The 12,899-nt window shown below is 44.2% G+C and overlaps 1 protein-coding gene across 1 annotated transcript in view; it reads right to left on the bottom strand.

Annotated features, from left to right (window-relative positions):
- The window catches only part of ANKDD1B (ankyrin repeat and death domain containing 1B), a 57,822-nt gene that overhangs the window by 12,493 nt on the left and 32,430 nt on the right, over window positions 1-12,899 (bottom strand). The window contains 3 exon segments of the mRNA XM_067033296.1: window positions 1,064-1,179; window positions 4,100-4,198; window positions 12,732-12,830. Of these exon segments, the coding sequence (XP_066889397.1) occupies window positions 1,064-1,179; window positions 4,100-4,198; window positions 12,732-12,830 (314 nt within the window).

Raw genomic sequence — 12,899 nt, 5'->3', positions numbered from 1 at the left:
AATCCCTGGTTGGGGAACTAAGATCCCGCAAGCCACGCAGCACAGCCAAAAAAAAAGTAGGAAATGAATAAATTAAATAAAGAAAAAAAATTAAAATGGTCAAGATGGTACATTTTATATTATGTGTATTTTACAACAATTAAAAATTTTTAAATAAATTCAAAAAACAAGTTTAGACACATATAAATTTATTTATTGCAGTTCTATTTATAATAGCAAAAGCTTAAGGACAACTTATATGCCCATCAGTTGAGAACTAAACAAATTATGATATATCCACACCACAGTCTATTATGTAGCTGTATAGAATAGAAGACACTTTCCATGTACTTATATGGAATGATCTTTGCTTTATACTGGTAAGGGAAAAAAGCTAAATGTAGGACAATATGTATAGTTATCCACAGTTGTGTAAAAAGATGGAGGAGTGGAATAAGAGTATAATATATTTATGTTTGCTGTTATATGCATAAAGAAATTCTGGCAAGAACAGAAGAAACTTACAATAATGGGTACGTATGTCAAGGATAGTATGAGAACCAGACAAATTGCGACGCGGTAGATGGGAAATTTTTACTATAAAACCTTTACTAATTTTTAAGTTCTTGAACCATGTGAATCTATCATCTTTTCAAAAAACTAATAAATAATTTGAATTTTTTTAATGTATATTTTACTGTTAAGAGTAAAAATTCTTACCAACTTATCTCAATTAAAATTGGGATGTAAGGGCTTCCCTGGTGGTGCAGTGGTTGAGAATCCACCTGCCAATGCAGGCGACACGGGTTCGTGCCACGGAGCGGCTGGGCCTGTGAGCCATGGCTGCTGAGCCTGTGCGTCTGGAGCCTGTTCTCTGCAACGGGAGAGGCCACAACAGTGAGAGGCCCCCGTACCACAAAAAAAAAAAAATTGGGATGTTACTATCAAGACACAAGGTCTCTCCAATTTGTGTCCATCTCACAAAGGATGTGGTAATACTACCTCTCAAGGCTTACAGCTGGCAGGAAGGACTCAGCAAACAGCTCAGCTAAACAGAGTGAAGCCCATGAACTCACCTTGTCACCTTCCTGCACTGGGGCACGAACCCGTGTCCTTTAGGTCACTGACTGCCTTCCGCAGGGTTTCCACCAGTTCCACATTTCCAAGATCAGCAGCTACGTGCAAAAGAGTTTGCAGCCTCTGACATGAGAAAGTTCAAAAATGTAATCCAAGCATGTTAAGGAGAGAAAAAACATGCACAGTAAAAAGACAAAGAGAAAGCAAAGGTGTCCTACACAGGCGTAAGGGAAAATAGATAAGGTCACATAGTTTTAAACAGGTAGAGGAGACACTCACTGCAGTGTTATTTATAACAATGAAAAATTGAAAGGAAGTTACATGTTTAATAAGGAAACTCATGAGATAAATTATGGTGTATCCACATATTGAAATAGTAGGCAACCATCACAAATGATTTTTTTTTTTTTTTTTTTTTTTTTTTGCGGTATGCAGGCCTCTCACTGCTGCGGCCTCTCCCGTTGCAGAGCAAAGGATCCGGACGCGCAGGCTCAGCGGCCATGGCTCACGGGCCCAGCCGCTCCGCGGCATGTGGGATCTTCCTGGACTGGGGCACGAACCCGTGTCCCCTGCATCGGCAGGCGGACTCTCAACCACTGCGCCACCAGGGAAGCCCAATGATTTTTAAAAATTATTTCAATATGGGATACCTAGAGTAGTCAAGTTCATAGAGACAAAGTGCAATGGTGGTTTCCAGGAGAAGGGAGAGGAAGGAATGAGGAGTTATTGTTCAATGAGTATGGAGTTTCCGTCTGGGAAGATAAAGTTCTGGAGATGGATGGTGTGAGAGTTATGCACATTGTCAGTGTACTCAATGCCACTGAATTGTACACTTATATGGTTACAATGGTAAATTTTATGTTATGTTTATTTTGCCACAATAAAAAATAATTTCAGAGATTTTTAAAAATGAAAAATGCTTACGATACAACATTAAAAACCTTAGGAAATAACACTATCTAGCTGAGCTCAATTTATAGAAAAAAAACAGAGGGAAAGAAGGAAATGCATTGGTGATGTTAAGAATAATAATGTCTAGACAGAGGGATTAGAGCTTATTTTTATTGGCTTCTCGATGCTTTTCTCTATTTTGTAAGTTTCCTACATTATGGTGTATAAAGGAGGGCAAGACTTCTAATTTCTTTCTTGAATAACCACTTTCCCATGAAGAGGATAAGAATGCTTCAGAGAAATATATGAAATCACAAGAAAATCACCCATCTTAACCTCCCACTGAAAGGAATGCTGATGTGAAGACAATTCTAAAATTTTAGCACAGAAAGGAACATTGGTTATAATCTAGCCCAACTCCTAAATCAGAGAGAGGAAGCAACTTCCCAAGGGTCACACAGCTGGGCAGTAGCATCTAGCCCAGGACTCTTGCTACTAGAGCATATGGCCAACCTGCTTGGGATGTTAACATAATTAATATCAACAAGCATTTACTAAAGACCCACTTTTAGGTGGCAATGTGCCCCTCTGGGGGTTCATTATCCATGACATCGAACTTACACTGACAGATCTATCAAAAGTCTACACCAACATGGAACAGAGACACAAGTGTCATACATCAAATACCCATAAAATCTCCCTGTGGCAAAACTGCTAGACGTCTAGAAGGCAGGAAATGCACCAAAATGTTAATAGAGTTCTCTTTCTTTGGGGGGATTATAAACAAATTGTAAGGTTTTAGCTTATTTATGTTTTCTTTTATACATTGTGTGTACTCCTGGTCTAACAAAAACCATAAATGATAAAGTCTAGTTCTATAATTTGGTGGCAGCCTAGCAAGCCTCCTTCACTGGAGTGGATCTAGCCAATTCTGGTGAAGCCAGAATCACTTGTGTGTTCTGCCCATGTGTAGAGCAAAGACTCTGCCCATGAGGAAAGATGTGGGGCATTAACATAGTTGAATACATATGTTTAATAATAAGAGAGGTTTTCTTCCCCCAAACTTTTGGGATAGTAAAAGACCAGGGAGGAGGATGGTCTCTGGCAGGGAGTTAAGTCCCCATTCAGCTCAGGGCACCAGGGACCTCACAGGCTGGAGTTGGAGCAGAGATGTGAGTCAGTGCTCTGGTTTCACAGATGAGGAAACCGAGGATGACACAGTGGGTTAGAACACGCATGCCCACCACACGTGGCTGCTCCCTCACCTGGGAAGGGGCAGACAGGAAGGAGCGAGGAGTCCAGAGGCTCATCTGTCCTCATGACTCTGGCAAGGGCCCTCTCCCAAGAGTTTTCCTTCCCACCCCTGACCTCTGGAAGAGGGTAGCCCTTCCCAGAGCAGGCCCTGGCTCAGACAGCACCCACCCCCATCCTTTTAATTCTTCCACCTCAGCATTTCCATTTCCTGCCAGTGATGGATGCCTTTTATGCTGCATTTGATTCTGCTCCAGTGACCTGAATTCATGGAGATTTTTAAAAAAATTCCAGGAGGTCTCTTTTGCCTTTGGGCAAAAAGAAGATACATTTACTGTCTATAATATAGAAACAAAGCTTCCTTTCTTGTGGAGAAGGGCTCCCTGCCAATTACAACATTTCACACTGGAGGAGTAGCTTTTGATTTAAATAGCCTCTGGCAATTTACCTCTGGGCTACTGTTTATCTATCAGAAGTACTGGGCCTGTTAAATGTGAATAGTTGAATAATGCACTGGCTGAATCCCAGTTGTGCGTTTGAAAAAGACAAAATATGTGTGTGCAAGTGGGAGTGGGGTTTACAGAAGCAAAAGGATTAAAAAAAATGAATGTGCATATTCTTCCCAGGAATCTTTAGAGCACCTTCAACTTGATCAAAACTACCCCTAAACACATACTGAGGGAGGGAGGGTGACAAAAGAGGGAAGAGTTATGGGAACATATGTATATGTATAACTGATTCACTTTGTTGTAAAAGAGAAAATAACACACTATTGTAAAACAGTTATACTCAAATAAAGATGTTAAAACAAACAAACAAACAAACAAACAAAAAAAAACCACACACATACTGAGTTGAAACAAGAAAATAGACTCTCTAGGTTCTGATTTGCCTGGCTTACCTGATTTAAGATGTCAATATCATGCTGTGCACTTAATAAGCTGTTTACCACTGTGATATGGTTGTTGATAGCAGCTAAATGAAGACGGGACTCCTTAGGCTGCAGAAAGAAATGACATTTCAAATTCAAAAGATTCTGGCTTCATCAATCAGATCAAAAAGCGACTCATTTCATCAGACATTTCCTGATAATCTCCTGAATACTGGTACTGCCCAACATGGCTGCAGGCCCTTAGTAAGTCTTCAGCAATCACTTCCACGCCAAGACTGTACAGAAATCCCGCTCACCAGCAACCCACTTTCCCACTTCATTCATTCTAGAACTTGACACTGAGCACCTATTATGGGCCAGGCTCTTTTCAGGTTGTTAGGAGTTCAGTGGTGAACATGGCCCATCCTAAGGAATCCTTCATCTAGTAGGGAAAGCAGATATTGATTTTTTTTTTAAAGTCACAAAATAAATGTACAGTTACAAATTGTGATAAGTGCCTTGAAGGAAAAGTGCACAGTGGTAAGAGAGCACATGTGGCTGTGAGCCGAGGGCCAAACTTTCTGAAAGTCAGAAAAGGCTTTCCTGAAGAATTGACATTTGAGCTCAAATATGAAGGCTAAGAAAATATTAAATAGCTTAACTGCAGGACTTCCAGAGGCTTCAAAGAGCTAAAGTACAGTGGGAACAGCCACAAGGAAGGAATAGCATTCCCCTTCAGCATTCCCCGAGTTGCTTTGATCTTGAGCTCTTTCTCCCTAGAGCATGTTGTGGGACTAATGCCCCACTCACCCAGGGGCCCCGTCCGTGCTCAGCCCTCCCACCCATGTAGAGCCCAGCCATCGCGTATGCACCAGGCCCTTGCAGCCTGCTCCCCTTTCCTCCTCCTTTGTAGGTAAGATGCCTGTCTTCCAGCCATGCGCTCAGGCACCTCTACCACGGACTTCTTACCAGCCCTGCCAGGCTCAGTGCCCACCTCCAGGGTCACACACACAAACTCCTGCTGCTTTGCTCCCACCCAGCTGCCACTGGCCCAGGAGGCTCGAGAGAAAATACATCTCCGGGGGTAGAAAAGGCAGATGCAAGGAGGAAAAAAGGCGAGGAGAACACAGGTAAGGTGTGAGAGAGTGAGGTGAGGGGCATTTAGTGGGGAGGAGAGGGGCAGGGGTACAGGTGTGAGAGAGCAAGGGTAGAAGATACAGTGAGACTGTGTGCACAACAGCAGTTGAGCTGAGAGGCAAAATGCGTGGAAAGACACAGATGCTGCAAGGTGGGTGGTGAGGACGGTGCAGTGCTGCTCAAGTGGAGGAGATGATATTAATCAGCATCATTTACGCACAAACAACATATTCTCCTAATGGTGCCTACTACTCACTCACTTCCCCTACAGTTTATACTCTGTTTGAAACACCGGGCTAACAGCTTTTCATTCACAACCACCCTAGCAGTTAGGGCTTCTCTTCCCCACTTTATATATGAGGCACAGACGTGAAATCACTTCCGTGAGGCATCGGAGCTAGGAAGGAGCAGAGACAGGATTTGAACCCAGACCTTCCTGACTCCAACAGCAGCACCAGGCTCCTTCCCAGGAAACAGGGGTAGACGGATGGAAGAGAGATGTAGTGAGTTAGCAAAGGAGTCACCAGCACACAGAGGAGAAGGAAAGCAGGGGCAGGTGGAATGCTATGTCTGCGTATGTCAGACTGTCCAAGGGTGATCAAGGGAAGTGAGAGACAGATGGGGCAGAGGGGTAGCAGGAGGGGAAAGCTTTCTGTGCAGACCTCTTCTGCTCAGAGAGGACCTTCTCTCTAAAGGCGCTAAGGATGAAAAAACAGAACGTATCCCTCATCCCAGGGACGTAAGCAGTGCCCTTCCTGCTGGGACCATTGGCTTTGCTGGGGCCCAATTCCTCCTGAGAAACAGGAAGCATCCTTGGATGGACCAGGCAAGGTCAGAACCAATTCCCATAATGCCATTCTCCAAAAACTACCAGTCATGGGTTAAATCACATCCCTCCTCTCCAGTTAATACAATAAATAGTAATGGCTAAGCAATATCAGAGAAAAGAATATTCTCACAGGAGAAATGAAAGTAGAGTGACAAATAAGGGAATGTTTCCCCAACTAATTCCAGCACAGAGGGCCTTTGTTAATTCTACCAAAGCCAATTCGAACTTCAGAAAACCTAAATCAATACAAATGACTGAAAAACAAGTTCAGTCAGTGAAGGGGGAAAAATAATCATTCTCCTTCCTATTAACAGCAGTTTCATCATTTTCCCAGACTGATAAATTTAATACAAGACTGGCATCTCTAGATAAATGAGAAAAATTAACTGCAGCAAATGCAAATATTTAAAACACAAAGATTTCATTTTGCTCAGGAACTTCAATGACTTTCTAAAATTCATCCCTTGGGTTGTATTTCTTAAGATTAAGACTTGGTCTCCAGAAGGAGTCAGTAGGCCCTCCCAGAAAGAATTCCTCCTTTGTGACCACTTGTCTCCCCCTCCAGCCCTCCATGCATCTGCAAGGAGCATCTCCCAGCACAGCCAGCCTCACAGAGCTGGGATCAAAGCCCATGTTATCATAATAGACTGACTCACTTCCACCTTCTAGTACAGATCAATGTTCTCACTGAGAAGAAAGCTGACAAGGGATGCATGGCCATTCGGGGTTGCTATCTGCAAAGCACCGATATTGAGCTGCAGGAGACAGGTAGAGAGAGAAGGCAGGGAGGGATTCCCATTAGAATCTAGCATGCTTTCTGGTGTTCATTCCATGGTAATCAATAAATACAATAAAATAGTATGAGTTTAAAAAAATTCATTGTGTTTCTGATCATTTGGGGCTGGGGGGGCTTTTGGTTGTTTCTAGGTGTCTCCCATTTAAAAGAGACAGAGTCCTAGACAACACATGCCTCAGGCAAATATGAGCTAAAACCGCTTCCCTTCTCCAGGAAGTACGAAGTGGACTAGGGCCAAGCCTTCTCTCTATACACCCTGCCAACCCCCTCCTTGAGCCAAAAGAGCTGAACTTGGTATTGGCCCCAGAAGTGCATCCACCCTCTCCTGTCCTGACCATTTACTAGCGACCCTCCCCTTTACAGGTACCACCTCAGAACTCAGCATGATTGCTGCCTATGTGCAGGTTCCCTCACAGCCCTTTCACTCAACTTCTTTAGCATCTCTCCTTCACTTAGTGCCCATGCTAGAGAGCAAACTACTTAGGTCAGGGCCTGCTCTTGATTATCCTGCCCTCCTCCAAAAGGCCTTGCAATAAGACAAGGTCAGTGAATAGTTATTGACTGGTTACAGTTGGTCCCCCAAATTCACGGGTTCTGCATCTGCAAATTCAACTAACCATGTATCAAAAATATTTTTAAAAAAAATTCCAGAAAGTTCCAAAAAGCAAAACTTGAATTCGCTCATGTGCTGGCAACTACTTACATAACATTTACATTCTATTTACAATTATTTACATAGAATTTACATTGTATTAGGTACTATAAGTAACCTAGAGATATGTAAAGTACATGGCAGGGGACTTCCTTGGTAGCACAGTGGTTAAGAATCTGCCTGCCAGTGCAGGGGCACAGGTTCGAGCCCTGGTCTGGGAAGATCCCACATGCCGCAGAGCAACTAAGCCTGTGTACCACAACTACTGAGCCTGAGCTCTAGAGCCTGCAAGCCACAACTACTGAAACCCACTAGCCTGGAGCACGTGCTCCACAACAAGAGAAGCCAACCACAATGAGAAGCCTGCGCACCACAACGAAGAGTAGCCCCCGCTCGCCACAACTAGAGACAGCCCGCGCCCAGCAACGAAGCCAAAAATAATAAGTAAAAAAAATTTTAAATAAAGTACATGGGAGGCTGTGCATAGCTTACATGCCAATACTATGCATTTTATTTAAGGGACTTGAGCATCCTTGGATTTTGGTATCCCAGGGAGGGGGTGTCCTGTAATTGCAGGATTGCTGCAAAGTATTTTCAGGTCCTCAGAATAAGGAGGCGGTAGGTTAGTATGTTTTCCTAAAATGGCTGCATAAGTATGTCCCATCCAATCTGCTCTTTTGCAATGTGACCCTGCCACTCCCCACCAAGGAGTGGGGTTTATTTCTTCACGCCCTTGAATCTGGGCAGACCCTGTCACTGCTTTGGCCAGTAGAATATGGCAGAAGTGACAGTGTGCTACTTCCAGGTGTGACTCTTTAACTGGCCTGGCAGCTTCTGCTCCGCACATCATGGAAGCCAGCTGCCATGCTATGCGAAGGCAATGCAGACGCCACACGCTGGTGCTCTTGTCAAGAGCCCCAGCTGATAGCCAACCTCAACTGCCAGGCATGTGAGTGAGCCACCGTGGACATCAACCTCAGGTAAGTCTGCAAACGACTGAAGTCCTGGCCGAAACTGACGGCAACCACACACCTGACCCAATGTACGAATCTCCCAGCTGAGCTCAGTCAACCCTCAGAGCCAGGAAAGATAACAGTGCTTTGTTCTAAGCCACTGTGCTTTGGGTTGGTTTGTTATGAAGTAATAGATAAGTGGTATAAATACTCACAGGAATGATACATGCTCTGACCAACTGGAGTCTAGCTTGAGCTGATACTAAATGCCTATATGACCTTGAATAAATGTCCTCTCAAGGATGGGCCTCTATGTCTTCCTCTGTAAAAATGATATAACCACCTATATTATTAGTTTTCTATTGCTGCTAATAACAAATTACCACAAACTTAGTGCCTTAAACAATACAAATGTATTATCTTACAGCTTTGGAGGTCAGAAGTCTGAAATGAGTCTCACTGGGTGAAAATAAAGGCCTCTCTGGAGGCTTTCAGGAGAATCCATTTCTTTACCTTTTTCAGTTTGTAGAAACCACTCACATTCCTTGGCTTGCAGCCCCCTTCCTCCACCTTCACAGTCAGCAGTGGTGTGCCGAGTTCTTCTCACGTTGCATCCCTCTAACCTCCCTGCCGGCCTCCTCCTTCCTTTTTTTCTTTTTTTTTTTTTTTTTTGCAGTACGCGGACCTCTCACTGCTGTGGCCTCTCCCGTTGCAGGGCACAGGCTCCGGACGCGCAGGCTCAGCGGCCATGGCTCACGGGCCCAGCCGCTCCGCGGCATGTGGGATCTTCCCGGACCGGGGCACGAACCCGTGTCCCCTGCATCGGCAGGCGGACTCTCAACCACTGCGCCACCAGGGAAGCCCCTCCTCCTTCCTTTTTAAAGGACCCTGGTGATTACATTAGGCTCACCTGGATAATCTCATTGTAAGGTCAGATGATGAGCAACCTTAATTCCGTCTGCAAAGCAACCTTAATTCCCCTTTGTCATGTAACCTCACATACTCACAGGTTCCAAGGGTCATAATGTGGACATCTTTGGGGGCTGTTATTCTGCCTACCACACCATCCTACCTCTTTCTCTCAAACAAAAGCAACACTTGGAAAATAAATGAGCTAGTAAATGTGTACAATAATCACAAGTATCATCTTATTCATTCCACAAAAAATTATTGAGCACTTATTACGTGTCAGCCCCCATGTTAGATTACGGGGGTTATGACTAAACTGACAAGATCTCTGATGTTACATTCAGTAGAGGTGGACAATCAGTTGATTGGTAGGTCAGTAGATCAGTAGATATAGAACCCATTTATTAGATTCTAGACATTATTAGAAGAATAACATCAGCTAGTGACAATGAGAATGCTACAATGAGAAGTAAAATAGCATGACTGGATGGTTACTTTCCAGTGAGTGATCAAGAAAAGCTTCTAGGATAGGGTGACGTCTAGACTGAGATCAGAATGGTAGGAAGTGTCCCCCCAATGGAAAGATCTGATGCAGAAACAGGCTTGTGAAGAGCCCAAAGCCAGGAACCCTGTAGTGGGAAGAGCTATAGGAGTCTGTGGTATTTTATCCATGAGGCACAACAGGCACAGTGTGTAGGGCCTACAGACTTCTTAAGAGCTAAATAAATATTTGAAATCTTAAAAAAAAGTTGGGCTTCCCTGCTGGCACAGTGGGTAAGAAGCCGCCTGCCAATGCAGGGGACAAGGGTTCAAGCCCTGGTCTGGGAAGATACCACATGCCAGGGAGCAACTAAGCCTGTGCGCCACTACTACTGAGCCTGCTGCACTCAAGAGCCCACGAGCCACAACTACTGAGCCCGTGCACCACAACTACTGAAGCCCACGCTCCTAGAGCCCGTGCTCCACAACAAGAGAAGCCACTGCAATGAGAAGCCTGTGCACCACAACGAAGAGCAGCCCCGGCTCGCGGCAACTAGAGAAAGCCAGCACGCCGCAACGAAGACCCAATGCAGTCAAAACTAAATAAATAAAATAAAATAATTTTTTTAAAAAGTCATGCCATTCTTTATTTTTAAAAAAAGTTGGTTCCAAGATACCAAAAGAAAAGCACAAAACTGAAGTGAATATTTAATTGACATGTTCATACTTCGTTGATTGCTAAATGTAATCTTCATAAAGTATTCATTACGCTGTAAACAATTTGTAGGTTAAATGTTTTCACCTCCCTCAAATTCTCAGGTCTGCAGAGTTCTAAGAAATCAGAGTCAATCATAAATTAAGGTAGTTTATCGTATCCAAATGATTGTAAATGCACAAATTAAAAAGCCTTTAAAAAATAATTTACAGCAAAAGAAAAGAGATATTTTATGTGGAATGTGGGGGCATTTAAAGTTATTTGATAACATGTGAGTATAGGACCTCCAGAAATATGGAATTCTTAGGGTCTACAGAAAGTCTTCACTGGACCCAGGGTAGCTAGGCAGCCTCTCCACCCAGCCCAAATGGAGGCGGTCTCTATAGGCAGCTAAATCCACAATGTCTCCCCACTAACCTCCTCAGAAATGACTCGACCTTTACCCTCTCCCCTTAGCTGGGTGGGTGCAAAGCAAGCTCCTGAGAACAAGACTAACTAATGTCAGGGAGTGAAGCATTTCCAAGATCAAACACAGTAATCACCTACAGATGTGAAAGCAAAATGAGTCTCACACAACCCTGGTGTGTATCCTTGCTTCTGGCTTCCTGCTTCCTGCTGCTTGTTTCCCGCGGGGCCTTTACTGGATTGGGTGGAGAGAGGTGTGGACAGCAGTGGGGGCTGAGGCTATTGATCCAGGAAGTGTGCTAATGAACTCCGGGGAAAACCCAAGATGATGTAAAAGATGTAAAACTGACTTAGGACAATTTCCAGGCTGTCTGGATGAGGCCAAGGCCATAAGGATACGGACAACGTGGAGCCTACAGTCAGGGCAGGGTGGGGAGAATGTGAGCATGTGAAAGCCATTACAAAGCAAACCCTTCAGAGGGCCAAATAATTAAGTACAGAAGGGAGGGAGGAATAGAGCAACGGGGTGAGCCAAAAGGAGTTCTCCCAGGAGGATCTTGCTAATAAGGGAAGCCTTTCCAGGGAGGCTGCAGACTGGGGGCAGAGGGGCACCTGGGCATGACAGAAAAACAGCACCGCTCTCCATATTCTGAATGTTTCCTGGGCCCTGTGAATTCTTAACTTTGGGCTCATTTATCGCATAAAAAACCTTGCAACGGGGCCTCCCTGGTGGCGCAGTGGTTGAGAGTCCGCCTGCCGATGCAGGGGATACGGGTTCGTGCTCCGGTCTGGGAAGATCCCACATGCCGTGCAGGGGCTGGGCCCATGAGCCATGGCCGCTGAGCCTGTGTGTCCGGAGCCTGTGCTCCGCAACGGGAGAGGCCACAACAGTGAGAGGCCCGCGTACCTCAAAAACAAAAAAACAAACCTTGCAACGTCAGTGGGAATCACCTCACCCTACATATTCCACTCTCTCTTGCAATCTTGTCTATGTATATATAATTTCATACAGTGAGGGACTTCCCTGGTAGTCCAGTGGTTAGGGCTCGGTGCTTTCACTGCCATGGGCCTCGGTTCCATTCCTGGTCAGGGAGCTAAGATCCCACAAGCTGCTCAGTGCGGCCAAAAAAATTTTTAATATAAAATATTTTAAAATAAATGAAGATCAGTGTCAAAGGATCTCAGCACCAAAGTATTTTGTATTTTGTATTTAGAAGAAGGCATCATCCTGTCTTCTTCAGGCTCCAGAATGACCACTTGGCTTTTTACACAATTTTCTTTTTCAGCGTCTACTGTGTGTAAGCCAGGTACTACTTGTTTCTAGGAAGAAAACAAAGTAGAATAAAAGTATCTGGTTGAGAAGCAACAACTATCTGCTACTTTTGCCCTATTTTCAATTATTCTCCAAATAAGTTATTCCCCAAATAAATAGGAAGAATGATACTGTTTTTGAGGAAACGTTAATAGGGGAATGTCAGAAGTAAGTCATTCTTACCCCAAAGTAAGCAAATTATTAATACAATCTGCCCTCCAAATCCTCCTGCTCCCCACAGCTGGATGGATAACCACAGACAAGGACTGTATTATACCATTTTACATAAGGAACTGGAGCATCCATAGATTTTGGTACCCCTAGGCAGGTCTTAGAACCAGTCCCCCACGGATATGAGGGACAACTGTATTAATTCTACAAAAGCCCAGTGAATGGGTCAGTGCAGGACCACATTACCCAAAGAACATTCTGAGTCCCCCTCCCTGTGTGAGTAAATAGACATGGAGCACATACTTTATTTGGAATGTTGATATCACTTCCTGCTGCCAGTAGCACTTTGCTGCATTCTTCATGACCTCCTTCAACAGCTAAGAAGAATGGTGTTTCGCCATTCTAACAAACGGGAAAAAAAGTTAAAATTAATTGCCCCTTGGCATGGAATGAAATTACTTGAGAAACAGC

Source organism: Kogia breviceps, chromosome 4 (genome assembly GCF_026419965.1).
Source record: "Kogia breviceps isolate mKogBre1 chromosome 4, mKogBre1 haplotype 1, whole genome shotgun sequence".
Taxonomy (NCBI): Eukaryota; Metazoa; Chordata; class Mammalia; order Artiodactyla; family Physeteridae; genus Kogia; species Kogia breviceps.
Note: the sequence above shows the minus strand (reverse complement) of the source record. Positions and strands in the feature narration are given on the sequence as shown.